The sequence below is a fragment of the Asterias amurensis genome, chromosome 11 (assembly GCF_032118995.1).
Source record: "Asterias amurensis chromosome 11, ASM3211899v1".
Classification (NCBI taxonomy): Eukaryota; Metazoa; Echinodermata; class Asteroidea; order Forcipulatida; family Asteriidae; genus Asterias; species Asterias amurensis.
The window spans coordinates 9307148-9326727 of NC_092658.1; the positions used below are offsets into that span (position 1 = coordinate 9307148).

At 38.2% G+C, this 19580-nt stretch overlaps 1 protein-coding gene across 2 annotated transcripts in view; it reads right to left on the reverse strand.

Annotated features, from left to right (window-relative positions):
• The window catches only part of LOC139944231 (sodium/calcium exchanger 3-like), a 40471-nt gene that overhangs the window by 7217 nt on the left and 13674 nt on the right, over positions 1 to 19580 (reverse strand). For both annotated transcript variants that reach the window (XM_071941204.1, XM_071941205.1), the window contains exons 3-5: positions 12587 to 12819; positions 3383 to 3564; positions 886 to 1115 (exon numbers count right to left, since the gene is read on the reverse strand). In XM_071941204.1, coding sequence (XP_071797305.1) covers positions 886 to 1115; positions 3383 to 3564; positions 12587 to 12819 — 645 coding nt within the window. The remainder of the gene's footprint in view (positions 1 to 885; positions 1116 to 3382; positions 3565 to 12586; positions 12820 to 19580) is intronic.

Here is a 19580-nt window from a genome sequence, read left to right on the forward strand (position 1 = left end):
AGTAATCGGAGACATGCTCTGCATGATTGTTGCTGTTCTGATACCCTGTTCTGCATCATCAAGTCCATACTGAAAATTGGAACTCCCAAAGCAGCCACCAATTGACCCCTTACACACACGTCACATACAGTGACTGTGGCACGCTCACCATTTTGGTGGGCAATAGGTTTACGTGTAAACGCTGCGTCGCCTGAAATGCGCACTCCACTGAATCACGCACAGTGACATTGCCCACCAAAAGGCCCATCGAAGATTATTCTGATGATGGGTCAATAGAATTACATGTACTAAGGACCATAATATGCTCTACAGGGTTCTCCACAGGACTTTTCACGACTGTGGGGCGCGTCAACAGGGATGCAGTCTACTACCCCCCCCCCCTCCTTCCCCATCTACAAAGGTCTCTGGTGAATAATCCTGATCGAGAGGTCATTCTGGACCCAAGTTTGGGGAGTTTGACCAAATGACGCTGAATTGAAACAAGGTCTTTAGAATGTTTTCTACTTGGTGTTTATCTTTGTTTTTGTAAAGCCCTACTGTGCAATCTTGAACATTCTAAATGGTTATCTCTTGATGATTTTGGTGCAATCAGTAAGAAAAAAAACTATTTAATTTTTGTTTGAAAATCTACTCTGCGATAGTAGAATTATAAAGCAAGACGAGTTTTCATGGCAAGTAGATACACACATGGTGTTACTACAAACCAAGTTTGTTTTGATACCTCACCATGCAATGCCTCAAATCTATAAACTATCCAAACAAATTTGGCTGAAATTTGCGCGTATTAGCCCGATACACTAGCTCGATACACTAGCCTGTGCATGGGGAGTTTATTAGTAAGAATATGAAATATGAGTTTGAAATGTGTGCTCTGTTCTGCCTTACCATCGTCATTCATGATGATGACTTGCATGACGGAGCGATGGCCCAGGCTGGCCTCGTTGTTGGCGTCCATGGCCAGCTTAACGAAGAACGTCTCATCAGGCTCCCATTCATTATCATCAATAATCTCAATCTCGATGACTTTCTCTGTCTCTCCAGGTTCAAAGATGAGCGTGCTTCGCTGGGCGATGTAATCCGAACCCGCCTCTGCTGTACCATTCACCGTCTCATACCTATGGGCATTACAGTATCATAAAGATCGGTTTATCGTTAGTGAAAATTCGGCTAATTAATTCAGCTTTTATAAGCGCCACAGTACTTTAACAACCTCTGCTGTACCATTAACCGTCTCGTACCTGTGGGCCTTCAAGTATCATAGTCTCCACTTTAAAGGTAGGTTTAACGGTAGTAAAAAGTTGGCTAATTAATCCAGCTTTTATAAGCATCACAGTACTTTAATTATCTCCACTGTTCCATTAATCGTCTCATACCTGTGGGCATTCAAGTATCATAGTCTCAACTATAAAGATCTGTTTACCGTTTTGTAAAAAAAAAGTCCGCTAATTAATTTATCTTTTAATTTATAAGCACCACAGTACTTTAACAACCTCCTTTGTACCGTTCATTGTCTCATACCTGTGGGCATTCAAGTATCAAAGTCTCAACTATATAGATCGGTTTATCGTTAGTAAAAAAAGTCGGCTAAATAATTCAACTTTTAAAGCGCCGCAGTACTATATATTGCGCCACAGCACCTTGTAAACCATTATATGGTGCTATGTAAAGCACCTTAAGCATCACTGAATGACAGATGCGCGCTACATGTAAATAATTCCTTTTATCACACCATAAAGGATAAAAGGCCTTATACTCAGCACAACCTTCATTGTACTTGGCATGTTCCCAGCTTTACACACAGGGCATATATATATATATATGGCAAGCATTAAGTTGTTGTTTCCCCTGTGCTGCATATGGTGCAGAGTTCCAAACTCATAGCTGTGTTTCTGGGTCATGCTGTATTACATTTAGGTAGCAAATCGATGTATTACATTGTTTTTGTTTCAACCAATCAAAGCGCCAGAAGTTTTGTTTTGGCGGGCTTGTTAATTTTATCTCTCACTTCGTCACAGTCATTCGTTTGGAATAGATGTTTTTAATTTTCCCACCACCATCCCACTTACTCCACCGGTTTTTTGGCACTATTTTATGGTGGCTGTTTTGCTGCAATGGCATAATTGGAGGGTTCAGACAGCCATTTTCCCCGTTTTGGGCGTTTATTGGAATTTGTTAATTGGTTTTGGTATTGTTGCCATAGCGTTTGAAAGTTTCATGAGGCTATGATTCCGACTGAGGTTTCATCGGTGGAAGCGCAACTCTATCATTTGAATCTGTGTAATTAAACAGTGTATATTGTCAACTTAATAATTTCTACAAAACACAGTAAAATTTATCTGGTGTAGGCCTTCACAAATTATATTGCGTTTGTGGCTGCTATCAGACTGTGGCAGTATTCTAACAATTGTGTCTTGTTTATTTTATTGGAGTATAAGTATCCACTCTTGTTATTATTTAGTTATAACAACCCCTCATACCTGTGTGTATTCAAGCATCCTAGTATCTACTTGAAAGATTGGGTTAGCATTAGTAAAATGTTGGCTAATTCATGCAGTTTTTTTAAGCACCACAGTGTGTTAACTATAACAATTCCTATAGGCATTCAAGCAGAGTTCATCCAGGGTGTAGTGTCTACTCAAACGAAATGAGATCACACAGCAAAATTAACAATTTAATGGAGTGTTCCTTCTTGCGAGTCATAATCTAGGTCTAAGCTAATTCCTTTACGTGGGGAAATAAAAAAACATCAAGGAATCAAGAAACATAACTAAAACTAGCTGCCAGGCAATCTCGGTGGTTTAGTTGGTATGACACACCGCTCTAGAATAGACCGATCCAGTAGGCTCCGCCCGAGACGCACGTGTGAGCAAGAACACGTGGGCTCTCGATCCATGCTTTTCTGCACAACTCTGTCGGGCCCACCAAGATACGTGCACGCATGTCGGACCGTATTTGTTGGACCTTCGTTGCATTGTGATTGGTCAATACGCAATGGGGCGGAGCTCAGTGGATCGGTCTATTGCAAAGGTTGTGGGTTCAAATCCCCTTGTTGGGTTGCTGCCCACCTTTGTAAGCCATTTTGAGTTAGATGTCAATAATGTTCATTGGATCAGGGCAAGCTTTTATGGAAAGCAACCTCCAGAAAAGCAGACCCTGGTACCGATGTGCCATACACATTCATTCAGAATTGTGTGCGGATGTTCACCGTCACTTAAGGTATCTTCACAAAAGCTTGCCTCTAATCATGATAGTCTGAGGAATTCAAATTTAAGAGGTAACTTGTTATCCAGCAATTTGGCTGTTGCCCACCTTGTTGGAAAATCTCTTTCTAAAAGTTTTTTTTTTCTAAAATTTTAGTTTTATAGCAACTGCTTCCTCTTACCGTATAGTGACCTGGCTGCTCAGGAGTCCGAGACGTTCAACCACAATCTGCACCTTCTTCTCATTCTCATAGACGGCGCAGGACGAGGCTCTGAATTCCACAACGGCTTTAGTTCCTCCTGCAGATTGATCCGACTGAGGGAGATTGGCCGGTAATTCCTTCTTTTTGATCTTCTCATACAACTATAAAGAAGGGAACATGAATGAAACATAAATGGCAATGTTCAAACAAATAATGAGTTCACCAAAAATGTACAACCAAATTATTGAAGCTGGGGGTGGCGGAATTAAAAGCGGGCTCAAAGCATAAAAGGCATTAGGATATAAATGGCACTGTTCAAACAAATAATAAAGTCACAACAAAAACCAATGAAACAATTGAAGCTTCAAACAAATCACGTCATTGGCTTCACCTCTGACTTAGACAAAGGTAACATGCTTCTACTAAGCAACATTTTTCGGAGCTAAGCAATTCTTTGTTGTGCTGAAACTCTAAATGAAATTTCTGACCACAACATGCAGAATGTGTGGTAACTGTCTATGAAAGCATGAAATATGCATGATGCCAACAGCCTAAGCCAGAGCCGAAGCAGAAGCCATAGTTTAAAAAAAAGGTTTGTTACCTTTCACAGGATCAGATACATTTGAAATAAATTTAAACACAGACCTAGAAATTCTAATGGGATGCAACTTATGTGCAATGTATAAAACCCTTTATACACACTTGATCCAGCCAAGGTTAGACGCCAGTAGCATCTGTGCTGTCTAGGACAACACTGGAATGCCAATCCCTAAAAATCCATACTGAATATCATTGGATACCTTGGCTCTAACTTCCCTAATGATCTGTTGGCTTCCTGCATATTTCATGCAGTCATAGACAGTTTCCACACATTTCTGGGCAGACATTTTATCATGAAGAGGTTCTGCAAATGTATAAAAGACATTGCTAAGCTCTGATAAATTGTGCTTAGTAGAACATATTACCAACCAAAATACTACATATGTAGTGGCATGTATTGTTTGTTACTAATATTCCTCACAAATTATTACTTAGCTTCATGAAATTGGTTACTTAAAGATGCTACAAATTATTTTTGGCAGAGTTTACACACAAATTTAGACTTCCATTTTAAATAACCTAATATTTATAATACTCATTTGCTTTTATTTGAGGTTATTTATGAAAAACTTGTCAATGGTAAGTAGTAGGCCCTAGTGAACTAAAATCGACTTATTGTCGGGATCCCAACAACATTGATCAGCTATGTACATGTACAAACAATTGTGCATGTTATGCACCGTACGTATTTTGTGCATTGTCTGTGTCATGCCAAAAAATAGTTAATGGCCTGCTTTTCGACCCTAGCAGAGTCTTTCTCGAATCGTCTGATGTTTCGACCCTAGCAGAGTCTTTCTCAAGATCTCTAAGAAAGACTTTGCTAGGGTCAAAACTTCAGGCCTTTAACTACTGCTTGCATTTATATCATCTAAGGTCATTTTAGTTGCCAAGCAAAGTTGCAATAGCCATGACCATTCTATTTTTGCATACAGTAGGTGAAATTCTTTGAATGTTCACCGTTTTGAAATAGTATCATCTGTCTAAATTCATGCAGAGAAGAAATTATATTGGAAAACCAGCTTTAACTGTGCTCCATTTTCTATGTGGTTTGGATTACAATGATCAGATGTCATGGCCCAATTTCTTCTGTGCGCTAGTCCAAAAATCAGGCCAGTCATGATGTGAGCATTTAAATATAAATTGAGATATTTATGCATCAATCTCTTGGAATGTACTGTTTGTGAAGTTAATTTACGCGTCTTAAAAAGCCGGACTTTGTGTTGTATTGAATGCAAATCATGATATCAGAATGAGACATATGCAGAGCAGAAAAAAATTGCTAAAGTGGCAAAAAGTGAAGCCCAGTTCATACTTGCTGCGAATGCTAATGCAATACGAGTTTTGACTCATCATCTTTGCAATGAATAGTTTAAGTCCCTTGAAATATGATCAACTGCAGCAAAACATTCACTATTCATTCTTAATTACCTATTGAAGCACTTTTTTGTTTATATTCTGGGAGAATCAAACACTGACCTCTGACTGAAAAAAATACCTTTGGAAAGATATTTTAGTGCTTATAATCTATAAATGATGGTACACTGTGACCTAGCTACATGTATAGTCCACCAGTGGATCGTAACCATCCTTGCATGTTAATCATCATAATTAATCAAGCATAAAATAAACTACTGAGAACACTACATGTACATGTCCGTAAAGGTCCTTTACTAGTTCAGTGCAAGTCCAACCCCATAACAAATGAAGCTTTAAGTAAAACTACAGAGTCCACAACATGCGTGTTATAGTTCAGTTTAAGTCCAATAAGTATTCATAATTAAAAGCTTTTAAAACACACTGAGGTGCGTAGAGTTTGAAGTAGAGGACACCCATAGTTCGGATAACTTGTGAAACACTAGACAAAAATGCTTACATCAAAGTATGCCTATGATGGTAAAGGTCATTCAAAGCTCAGTGCATGGCGGTACATGTAGGGATTCCTACCGCCATGCTCAGTGCAAGTAATGAATATTCATGAATATGAAAGCTAATGAAGCTTGATTCTGTGTACGCAATATATTAAAGTAAAGGGTCCTAAATATTTGTGGCTCAGTGCAAATAATAAATTTTCCATCTTTGAAATTCTCATATGGGTATCCAATAAATGGGTCGAATCCAACCTGAGACCAGAGCCTTGCATGTGGATTGGGTTTCAGTAACCTGCATGGGTTTCACCCATTATGGGTTTTCCGCCTAAATCTAAAACTAAAAAGAAAAGAAAAATTCTATCCTTCCTATAAATAGTCTATGTATGTAACTGCGATGTTGGATGCACAATAAATAAATTATCCCTACATAAATTTTTCAAAACACATCCATTCCCTCATACATTATGATGTAAAGTTCTAAAATTTTCAGTTCCTATTTATGTGTGGTATGTAATTAAATTGACCAAGCCATTAAGCCAACCTATTGTTGCAACTCTCGTGTCAGAGTACTTAAAAGCAGCATTAAACACAAAAGCTGGACAGTTCTTTACATTTTTTTTATGGATTTTTAACATGATTATGTCAAATTTAATAAGAGGTCTAGGAGCGCTATTGTGATCTGCCTGTTGTCCCTAATGGGTGACTATTATTCATCATCATCATCATCATCCTCCTACATCCAGGCATTCCTACATCAAGGGATGTGATACTGGCTTTCTACCATCATTATCTTCATACTGTGTGAGTTTAAAGGCAGTGGACACGATTTGTAATTGTCAAAGACTAGCCTTCACAGGTGATGTATCTCAACAAATGCATAAAATAACAAACCTGTAAAAATTTGAGCTCAATCGGTCATCGAACTTGCGAGATAATAATGAAAGAAAAAACACCCTTGTCACACAAAGTTGTGTGCGTTTAGATGGTTGATTTCGAGACCTCATATTCTAAACTAGAGGTCTCAAAATCAAATTCGTGGAAAATTATTTTTTTTCTCGAAAACTATGGCACTTCAGAGGGAGCCGTTTCTCATTATGTTTTATACTATCAACCTCTCCCCATTACTCTTTACCAAGTAAGGAAACTGCTCCCTCTGAAGTAACATAGTTTTCGAGAGAGAAGTAATTTTCCACAAACTTGATTACGTGAATTCAAGCAAATGAAAGCACACAACCTTTTTGTGACAAGGATGTTTTTTCTTCCATTATTATCTCGCAACTTCGACGACCAATCGAGTTCAAATTTTGACAGGTTTGTTATTTTATGCATATGTTGAGATACACCAAGTGAGAAGACTGGTCTTTGATAATTACCAATAGTGTCCAGTGTCTTTAAGCATACACTCAGCACATCTGATACAATAATCAGGAGTACTTAAGAACTCATGGACCCCCTTATCTAATGAAGTAAATCATTGATGTACATACATACATGTACTGTTTATATATTGACTGAGTGGGTGGGGGGGGGGGCTCATAATGTGATAATACACGCTGTAAATGACTTAGTCTGGACTCAACATTTAATTCGACCATGGAGGAAGTATGGCAACATTTCCATTATGAGTTTTTTTTTAAGGGTAAAGTATATATTTGGTTTAAAAAAATTATACCCTTGTCCAATTAGACATCTCAGTGTCATATTTTTGTCACTTAAATCTGGTCCTGACTGTTATGACGACAGAGTAATTTTCAACCATTATAACAATTTCAACCACATGTCAATTCTCACATTTTATGTGTTGAGTTGTGCGTGTGTACACGGGTACCGGCATATGGAACATGTCCTGCAAAATAATTAATGCTTCAGATCGGAATTATAGGCTAGTGTTGTATTTGACAAGTTATTACCCACTACGAAGTTCGCAGTAGAATTATGCAGTAGGAAGGAATTTTAATTGCTGGTGGTGATGTATAAATGCGTACATAATTGCACATCAGTAGTATTACACAGGAGGTAAATAGTGCATGTGTTTATAATAAACCTTGAGTAGACGGATTCTGTCGCTACATCATCATACTTTAATTTAGGGCTCTCTCTTTTTTGTTTTGTGCAAATAATTAAAGTTTTAAGTATGGTGTGGAGAAATGGGAAGAAACTATAAATAAATAGTTAAAGGCAGTGGACACTATTGGTAATTACTCAAAATAGTTATCAGCATAAAACCTTTCTTGAAGACGAGTAATGGGAAGAGGTTGATGGTAATAAACATTGTGAGAAACGGCTCCCTCTGAAGTGCCATAGTTTTCGAGAAAGAACTAATTTTCAACGCATTTGATTTCGAGACATCAGATTTAGAACTTGAGGTCTCGAAATCAACCATCTAAACGCACACAACTTCGTGTGACAAGGGTGGTTTTTTCTTTCATTATTATCTCGCAAGTTCGATGACCGATTGAGCTCAAATTTTCACAGGTTTGTTGTTTTATGCATATGTTGAGATACACCAACTATGAAGGCTAGTCTTTGACAATTACCAATAGTGTCCACTTTTACAGTGTGAGTGTTGGCTCTGAAAAGTGCCGGCATAGTCTCAACATTTCGGACAGCATACCCTGCATGTCTTCAGGCGAAACCTGTTTAATTTTGAAAGTTTAATTTTGATCAACCATTGATAACATTTTCGGGGAATGTTTTTATTGACTTCTTGTTTTACAAGATCTTTGATTCTGTAGAGTGCATTCAGTGTCTTTCTAGGCAGATTTCAGCACTACATTGTATATTATAAAAGACTGTGAAACCCAATGCATTAAGTATGTACTGTACACTACATACTGAGCACAGCGTCCGTTCAGCTACTGTCACCAGTAGGTGATCCATATTCTGTGTCTTGTATGCAACTAATACAACACACTCAGCTTACACGCACACCCATACTCTATACAGCGCAGTATAAATTGTACAATTCACAAGTACACTCAGTCAATATAGCGCGGTGCAATGAAAAAAAAAAAAAGGAAAAAATATAATTAGATAAAATATATGTACATGAGTAGCGCTTAATTATCACACATTGGCGAAGAGCAATAAAGCAATTATATTCTTTATCTACATGATGTACGATGCAATTACACTCATAAATTATGCCTGTCTTAATATTTTCAAAACAAAGTGGAAGTCAAGTGCTATTTTGTACAATGTACCTGTAGCAGAATTGTGTGACAATTATTTAGCCTTTGAGGAAAAACTCTGCTAGGGTCAAAACGTCAGGCCATTAACAATTGTTTGCATTTATACTATAACTGCAGGTCCTTTTGGTTGTAAAGCAGCTTGCAACAGGTAATTCTATTTTCTCTTAATTGTTTAGTGTCCACGCACATCACCATTCAAGACCCGCATCTGCCTTATTTTGCATTCGCTTTAAAAAAAACAAAATCCACAAATTGTTAATGAACCTTGCAGCTTCTGGGGGTAATTAAGTCCGCCATTAGTGAAACAATGACCATGACATACTGTGAGTCTGTACTGCCAAAGTGATGAATAATTCAATAGAGATTTCCTTAGTATGCCATCCAGGCAAAGAGAAAATAGGTTCAGAAAAAAGGCTGTTGGTCTATTAGTATGACCATGACTGACTGTGATGGGGGTACCTAATCATGTGTAGGTAATCATTATAATAGGGCTCAACCACAGAATCTAAACAGTGTCAAATTTAGATCCAGTTTTAAACAAAAACCAGGGATCGAAATTCCAGGCCTCACGACCCGACATGTGGAGCTTTCAAAATAACCATGGGTGATACCTGGAGTCTTCATTTATTATGCTAATTACTTGACTATCAGGCAGAAAATTATATCTGTCTAGGATTGTAACAGGCATATTAAACCAATATACCAGCTCATATTATATTGTTGTTATGAACTTCCATATTTGATAAAAATAAAAAATGAAATAAAAATACAAACTATTATAATAATAATAATAATAATAATAATTTGGGGAGCTAATCTTCCTTACTCGCAGCTAAGAGCTGAATTGCGAAGGACGCGGCTACAATGTATTCGAGAAGTAGGCATGCAAGGGCGCCTTTGGCTGCCAGCCACATCAACCCATTATGACCACGGAGCACAGTCAAAGATCGAAAGTGTTTGATTTTTCCCGAGGGAGGAAAACCGGATGGTCTGGAAAACCCTTGTGGCACAGCAGAGAACCAATGCACAACTCGACTCACATATGGCCCTGGCCGGGAATGAACCGGGGTCACCTTGGTGAGAGGCGAGCGCTTTAAGCACAAGCCAACTACGCCACCCTATTTATATAGCTTTTATCAATGGAGAAACAAGTTGTATTTTAAGCTAACAAGTATACTGTATTCACTTGGCTCAAAAAATATCGCATCCTGTTTGTCGTCACAAAATTTAGCAATTTTGACAGTCATATTCCCTGGATACTACCAAGTAGTTTTTAATTAAAGCGTGCAAAGCTCACCCGACTATTTTTGTCCTTGGGAAGGGGGAAGTTCATCTTCAAATGTCAAGGATTGTTTTCCCTGTCGATAAAAGTCAACATGGCTATGTAGCTGCAGACAAGGTATTATACAGAATTGGTGGAGCAGACAAAATAGTCGCAGACAGTGTCATGTAAAAAAAAAAAAAAAAAAAAAAAAAAAAAAAATAGCAATTTGGGCCTACACCGTTGTGTGCATCAAGAGAAAATTTTCAGCGTAAACCCAGTGTCCGGACTCCTGAATTCACATAAAGCCTGTAATTACATAAAGCATGTAAGCAAAAAAGTTTGCCAACCCCCAAAAAGCAACAATGGGTTACCAGCAAGAATCCCTTACAGTTAGGCCTACCATTGCTATGATTGGTTCCCCACTAATTTCTCGATCAGCAGAATTTTCTGCTTAACAGCCTTATGAAATTGGGCTTAGGTTGTAACAACGAAATCAGCCATTTCATTTTTTTTAGGTTTTCAAATACAGTTTTCTAAAAAATACTTTTTGTCAGAGGGAAATATTTCACAGAAAAAATGGTTCTAGTATGAACTTCATCCGGCCTGAAATTTCATCTTAAACAGGGCAAGGCCTTTTTCACTTTCCCAAGGGCACTTCCATAAGAAAATATTCAGTAACCTTGCATCTGGGGCTCCATCTGACAGATTGAAACCTGGTAAGGACAGCACACATTTTCCAAATATTGACAGAGCCTCAAGCCAAACCCAGGCCATCTCTAGCGGGAACAACGTTTATTTTAGAGTGCAGACATGACAGGTAATGGAAGAGAGTAATACAAAAATAAATAGGAACATCCTGAGGAACTGCTCGACTTTTCTCAGAGCTATTTTCACTTAAAGGTAAAACAAATAGAATAGAACCAAGATGGAACCCCTGCAGTTATGAATATCTCCGATATGGATTGTCTACATGTATGTTTTTATCATACCCGCACCCCCCCCCCCCATTTGTGGAATGGGATGCTGATGGCAATCCAATCTCCTGTTATAACATTTGTTTTACTTTATTATTGAAAACCCACCTTTTTAAGAATCACTATTTGATCAAGTAAGTGTAATTGTTAATTTTTAATAACTTGTCCTTTGTTTTGACTGTTTTTTTTATTATCTGTATTGTTTTGACTGATTAGATATTTTAATTGTACAGCTGTTTGTACTAGGTGACATGTTGTATTTAAAATACTGTACCTCGAGGGAAAAAATACCACCAAATACTTGTACATGGTAGAATGTGTAGAATGTTTGGTCCTGGCTCAATCATACGGAATTGCCACCCGCTATAAACTGTTTCCTCATAAATATTTATGACAACAATTCTGAATTAATAGGATGGTTTTTAATGTTTTCATTTCCCCTCAATACTGTCAATAAACCCTGATATGATTGTGTGCACTGGTGACACTGGGTTTCCCCCTGACTACATTGTACCATATCAGAGCTGACAACAAGTGCATCTTGCAATTATCGAGACTTTTTACAACAATCGGGAGATAATTAGAATTACGTTCAACATAATTCTATAGGAAAAAAGGTTTCCATAGTCACAGAGATTTTGTACAACAATCGCTGAGATAATTAGAGTCACATTCAACATAAACTGGGAACAATTATATTCGTTAGAAGGGAGATTTTAAATTTGTTCATCAGGACATGGACAGATTGGTTTGTTTGCAGGAATATTTCTGCACAAATCAGGGAGTTTGCAGAGCTCTCTGCACTAAAATATTGCAGTTAGGTGAAATTTTGTGCAAATGAAGCACATTACAGTTCAAGTTTTTAAAGGAGGCTTTTTTGCTAAGGAACGAATTTGGAGGTATGTTTTTAAAGATTTCACAGCGCACGCTGCCTGTATTGGTCCACCTTAAATGGCAGGTTTTGTGTGTGAATGATGATTTTTTATGTCATTATGTCATCTCTAATAAATAAACCACATACATGTAGGGATAGATAAATCAATTTTGCAGGAGATTTTGTGACCCCCCCCCCTACCCCGAGATTCTGTCCCCCGATATGGCAAACTGGTGTACAAACCTCTTCTGATAGAGGCCCCTCTTTTGAATCATCCTTCAGCCATTGTTCATTTCCCTTGTAGGGGACGCAAATCCAGAGGTCGATTGCTCAAGTCCTACTTTAGCAAACTTGGTCTTCTATCCAACCCCAAATTCTCTAACAATTAATAAAACAGAATTTAGTCTCTTACTTCCAAGACATGAGGCTCCACCTCCTGTTCGATCTTCTTCTGTCCGAGCATCCCGCGAGAGGCGTTGACACGGTACCAACTGCGAGAGTGAACCTCATGCTTCTGCGCCTCCAGGGCAATCAACTGAGCAATGGTGGCCTCGTCCAGGTCTGGGTGTCGGCCGACTTCACGCATGAACTCGGCGACTACTTTCTTGTCGATGTGGCCGGTCGAGAGGAATGGGGAACCCTCAGCTGTTGATCGGAGGAAAAAGAGTAGACATAATTTAAATTTCACTTTATATTTGGCGGAACTTAATAATGCATTGGTTAATATTTCCAGGCCTTGTGTCCTAGGGTATGTGTAGCACTGACGATGCCTACTTGTAATCCTCAAAATGGAGAAATAGTTTTAATTTTATGCTGTGCATCTTCATGGGGGGTCCTTAAGGCGACTCTGCTTGAGAAAAAAACCCATCAAGCTTGAACTATAGACCTTTCTTTTGTTGATAAACAAACCGCCTTGGTTGGCATGGTCGGTCCGAATGTTTAGTAAAATACTAAATAGTAAAAACAGATGTTTTAACAAACTTCAACATTTTCTGCATATGCATAATAAAATTAAATAAAATACCTCTTATAATAAGTTATTTTGTTTTCAAACAAAATCAACAAATTTTGTTACATTGTTACCAAAAAATAGTGATCTTTTCTTTGATTTGCACTTATGACTTTCCATAGTTTTCCAATCTGGGTTGGCAAAAACTCGGGCTGTGACGTTGCAAAAGAAAGGTTGTTAGTACATCAGGCCTGGAGCGATGGAGGCCAAGAGGCTCTGCTGCCCCTGGTCCAGAACAAAGAACCTTTAGATATGCAAGCCTTGAACTTCTCTCTTGAAGGGGCCAACAATTTTCCTTTAGTAATGGGCACTTCCAATGGGGAAAATGTAAGATTGGTTGGAACCTTGTAATTGCTTTAGGGCACCACAGCAAAAGCACATGGCACCACAGCAACTGCTGTGAAATAAGTGGGTTATTTCAGGCATGGACATTTACGCTGGTAAATTTTTATCACATAAAATCATAAACCTACAAAAAGGTATTGAAATTTGATAAAAAGTTTTCAAGTTTGATATTCAATAAATCTGTTGAAATGCAGTAAGTTAACTGGGCTCGCTTTCATAAAGCCTATAAGGGAAAACAAGTGGCTATAAGCACAAACAAATTGTGCTTAGCCTAAAAAGGTTGCCAGTCAGACTACCATACAATTACCATTGTTGCGACTGGTAAGTCGCAAATAAAATTGATCAGCAGAACTTTCTACCTAACAGTTTTATGAAATTTGGCACAAGTGTTTATCCCAGGATAGAGCCTTGGCCTTTAATGCTCTAAAGAAGGTCATCGCCCTCTCTTATCAGTCTTTTCTAAATCACTAAAAACCAAACTGTCTTTTAATTGATCTTCGCACAAAGCCGTTTATTAAGCCGCTGAATTGGCTGGCGACGCCCACAGCTTGTAACTAAGCAACACCATCAAACAGTGGCCGTCAACAGCAACCAAAAAATAGACGGACTTTGCTCATGACATTCGCTCATTTCCTTAGTAACGCGACAAAACATGACGGGATAATCCTATTGTGACCTTTCGGTTATGAGGTCACTAAGGGGTGTGTGCCCTAAATATTGCGTCGCCCTGGAGAAGCAGGAAGGAAATTGATGCTAATTATAGATTGTCTCCCCCAATAAGTATGAACTTTAAAGGGGTCGGCTTGGCCGTAGATTCATCGTCTCATCCATGAACTGTGTTGATTCAAGAACTCAGGCCTTGAATTACATGCAAGTCACGGAGGACGGCCTCTGTTGCCCCCTGCAGCTGATTTCACGAAATGCTAGGATTAATCCTATCTCGAGTTAGGACTAGTAACCCGTCCTAACATAGCATGGGTTCAATGCATCCTAACATCTTCGGATACGGAACTGAACTCGTCCTACATGTAAGTCCTAAGATTAATCCTAAGTTAGGAAGAGTTTGGTGAAATCGACGGCAGGTCTTGGCCTTGGTGGCCCTTCAAAAAGTTCCCATTGACTTTAAGATATCACAAATAAAATGCCCTTTGCAAAATGAAAAAGGCCTTGCCCTTTCAAAGATGAATTCCAGGCCTGATAACTTCATTGAGTTATTCTCAAAAGCTTTAAACTCAAGGTTGAAGTAGAAACCTAGACCGCAATTATATATTCTTAGCAATCCCAAAATAACGCTAGCCTTCCCGCATTCATGAATAATATGTTAAACTTAATCTTTTAATTGCTTGTGTGGGTAAATAGATTAAAGGGGACCGGAAAATATCTTCTTATTGGACGATGGACAAGTCATTGAGCACATGGTATGATGTACAGGAACAGTCATTATCATGGAGGTTATTATACAATTACAGCTTGAACTCCTGTAGTTATTTTTGACTCAGTTTCCTTTTACTTTAATATGCCAGTTTCACGCTTTATTCTTAAAACCTGTTATCAGCGTTATAACCACAGTACTATTTATAATCCTGTGACAAACGAACAAGGCGTGTTCATGGTACAAATATGTAAACACTGGTTAATATCAATGCATGAAATGGTGTACAGTATGCATGCTTTTATTAAATGCGCTGCTGTTCTAAATGGCTTGCCCCCAGCCGGGTTGAATACAAAATATGTTCCTGATAGTGCTATTGAATTTTCATTCCACTGTGAACCCTGCTCTGGTATTAGAAGCCAGTTAATATTAAACTTTGGAGAAATGTTTTTACATCACTCGTTCTCAACTAGGACTTAGCGCCAATTCTTTCAAAAGAAATGATTGCCTGGTCGTCAACCATATAACTTGTCATCCGCTCAGTGCTAGAAGGGCATTAACTGCAATGTCATATCTGCTATGATCAAAAGGGCGTTAAATTATAAATCGCAAAATTGTAAATTAAAAGAATATGTAAAAATCCAGCAAATAAATATTTTTCTTATAACTTTTAACAATTAATTTTGCTTGGCCAAGCAATTACTCTGGAGACCACTCCTGATCAAGAAACTCCATTTACAATCAAACTCAATGACGCTTCAAAAGGTTGTGTTTGCGCCGTTTGTTTTTAAAACCACTTTAACAGACAGTGACTGTATAATAATACATTACGTTAATAATACACTGTGCTTGGATATAATCCGACCTAATGGAACTGGGTGGGAGCAATCTTCCTTCATAATGGCATCACAGACATCCCACCTCTAACCTTCAAGCCGGGTCTTTATGTTATTACAGTTGCTAGGATATGAGTCTGCAAAACCTAGACAAGTACTTCAGATTACACATGTACGTACAACCTTTTTGGTACGTAATTACAAACCTTTTTTGTGCGTACGATTACCCACTATTCACCACCTTGCACTTCGTACAACGTTAACATCGGTGACTCAAGATAATCCTTGGAGAGATTATAAGGAGCTTCAGATGCTGTGACCATCAGGAGTTTTGTCAGAGGATGAGTTGCAAACTCTATAATCACTTGGGCTAAAACTACGACTATACAAATTTCTTTTTGGGGGGGTTGAACAAAGAATTTACTCGAGTGGGATTCGAACCAACGACCTCCAGATTTACATGCCGGCACTCTTGTTGTTTTTATTGATTACAAATTGATATACAATAAAGGAGAAGAATCCACTTAAGCGAGCAGGGCTTGTAGCTTTTTTTTTTTACTGGAACAAAAATTGTTTTAAAAGACCTGAATTAAAAAGTGAAAAATTTATCTGCGCAGTTTTACAAACTGTTTTTTTTTGAGCAAGCACTTACCATCTGTTTATTTTTGAAAGCAGAGGAAATATAATAATAATATCAAAGTCTTATACATGTATAGCGCACGAATCTACCAAACTAGGTACTCAAGGCTCTGAGTATGTACAAACTTTCAGAAAGATAGGTTATTGCAGTGATGAATTCTGAGACTATATGAAATATGTAGAAGGATTTAGGCCAAAAAATACAGCTTAGCCAAACTGAGATTCTGAAGGATATGAGCTGTTGGGGATTTGATTGTGATGATGAAGCTAGAGGATTTAGAAGGATTTTGGCCATTATTCTGAGGAAAACCTGAAGGATTTATGTATTTTTGCCTCTACTTCTGAAGAATATTTTGTATGAGGATTTGGGCTATGAGTTAAAGGAACACGTTGCCTTGGATCGGACGAGTTGGTCAAAACAAAAGCGTTTGTAACCGTTTTTTATAAAATGCATATGGTTGGAAAGATGTTTTAAAAGTAGAATACAAATATCCACATAAGTTTGCCTCGAAATTGCGTGGTTTTCCTTCTGCTGTGCGAACTAACATGGTCGGCCATTTATGGGAGTCAAAATTTTGACCCCCATAAATGGCCGACGTGTTAGTCGACGAGGTAAAAGGAAAACCACGCAATTTCGAGGCATGTTTGTGTGGATCATTGTATTCTACTTTTACAACATCTTTCTACCCATATGCATTTTATAAAAAACGGTTACAAACGCTTTTCAAAGACCAACTCGACCGATCCAAGGCAACGTGTTCCTTTAAGCACACAGGGCTATAAAGTCTGTTTAGTGTTAGGGTTTTAATTAGCTTTTATTTATATAAAAAAAAATTGGTAAAAATATCCACCTCTGGTCCCCTGGTCTTCTGTAGAGCCAGAACTTTCAAAATGTGTTTATAAGACCTTAAATACAGTGGACACTACTGGTAGTTGTCAAAGACCAGTCTTCTCACTTGGTGTATCTCAACATATACATAAAATAACAAACCTGTGAAAATTTGAGCTCATTCGGTCGTCGAAATTGCGAGATAATAATGAAAGAAAAAACACCCTTATCACACGAAGTTGTGTGCTTTCAGATGCTTGATTTCGAGACCTCAAATTCTAAACTTGAGGTCTCAAAATCAAATTCGTGGAAAACTACTTCTTTCTCAAAAACTACATCACTTCAGGAGTGCGTTTTGGCGACCCCAACCAAAAACTGTTTCGGTTGTTGGTCGTTGGTTCTGCTGTTCAGACTGAACAATAACCGAGTTGTGAGCTCGGTTACCGTTTTGGTTATGACGTCAGAAACACTTTTTGGTTGGGTCGCCAAAACGCACTCCAGAGGGAGCCGTTTCTCACAATGTTTTATACCATCAACCTCTCTCCATTACTCGTTACTAAATAAGGTTTGATGCTAATAACTATTTTGTGTAACTACCAATAGTGTCCACTGCCTTTAAACGGTTTACTATTTGTCTTTCTTTCCCCCCCTTTTTGGGGGTCTTCATTTTTAGAACCAACAATAAATTAAACAAAAAGTTTGTGGCAGTGGTGACAATGTTAAAAATGACCAGGGGCAATATTGCATAATCTGTTGCATTGGTAGCACAGAGCATTATAATTAATTGCATAGGCCCTACTGAAATTAAACGCAGGTGATAACAAGCAATGTATCATGCTCAATGACATCTTCATTGTAAGTTAGTCCCCCATGTGCCATTTTGATTATAGAGCTGAAATGAAAACCAATGAGGGGACCCCTATTCCCAGTGCCAATCTCATTTCACTCTATAGCAGCTCAGCGTAGTGAGAAAACCCACCATGATAATTGAAGTGCTGTAGAATTTGCAAAGCACCACGTCCCTGGTGGATCACTGGAGCAAGCAGCTCAGTGTGTGTGCGATGATCTGTGACTATAATGACTTCTTACGGATGCAAGCAGGTTCTATCATTATAGGAATACAAAACTGCATAATGCTACATGGAGTACTTAGTGCAAGTTTGCCTACATGTAGATTGAAACAGCAATAGACCTTCATTACTCTGCCACAATCATGGTCATGTTCCCTGTTTCCAATAGGAGTAATGAATGCTAACATTCATTGCGCAAACATGACACCAGTCTATTATTTCGTCAAGTCTCAGTTTGGTTACAATGAGTTGGAAAGGAGTAAAAATCAAGATGGCCACACCGTGATAAAGGTCTATAATAGCTGACATTTAATTTTGAAGCAAATTACATGAAGTCCTGGCAGGCTTTATGAAATTGGGCCCTGGGCTCAATTTCATCATAGAAAGAGCAAGAGTCGCTTATGAGTGGTCGATGATTACTTAAAAAAAAATAAAAACTATCTGCATCTTGCATCTGATGAAGTAGCTGTTGCTACAAAAGCTTAATGCAGTTTTTATTAAATAAGCCTTTAAATGCTACCACTACCTTCATTTCCCTTTAATTTTTATAATTTTTGTTTTGTTATTTATTATTTAAATAAAACCTTATTTTTGTAATTTTGTTAGCAGGATACCAGTCACATGGTTTGTGCTTTTTAAAATCAGCTCAATGAAATTTAGCATTGATACACACTGTGTTGAATAGAACACTAACTGGCTATAATACATTGTGACAATAATCCAGAATGCACACAGTCTGCAGTGTGCAGGCAGACTGATGATGGCAACAAAATCAATATCGGGAGGAGTCTCCTTGCACAAATCAATATGGTCTCCATGAGGCGAGGCATACACCACACACAATGCATTACAAAGATTGATCCACTAGTCTGCTTGATGGTAGGCAGGGAGACAAGATAACCACATGTACAACCCTACAGATGCTGTACGTACATGTTACGTACATCTTTGTATGTTTGTACGTATACGCACAGATGTCATGAACTCTCCTCCCTACCTGAAACTGCAAAACTTTCAAACTCACTTGGCATATTCAAGAACAGTTTAAAAACTCATCTACATAAAGAAGCAGTTTGTTTAAGTCTATTTTCTAAATATGTAATGCTACTTTCATTGCGTGTTGGTTGTTTTTAGTAGAGCAGCGCCAGGATGAGAGCCGCTTGCAGCGGATACCGGTGCATTAAAAGTTTCTATTTTTATTTTTACATAGAAGTTGACATGGCACAGCAATTTGACCTCTGGCGAGGGGCACACTTCTTAAATGTGGAAAAAGAAAATTTGTTTTGAAACATTGTCAGAGGGCTCT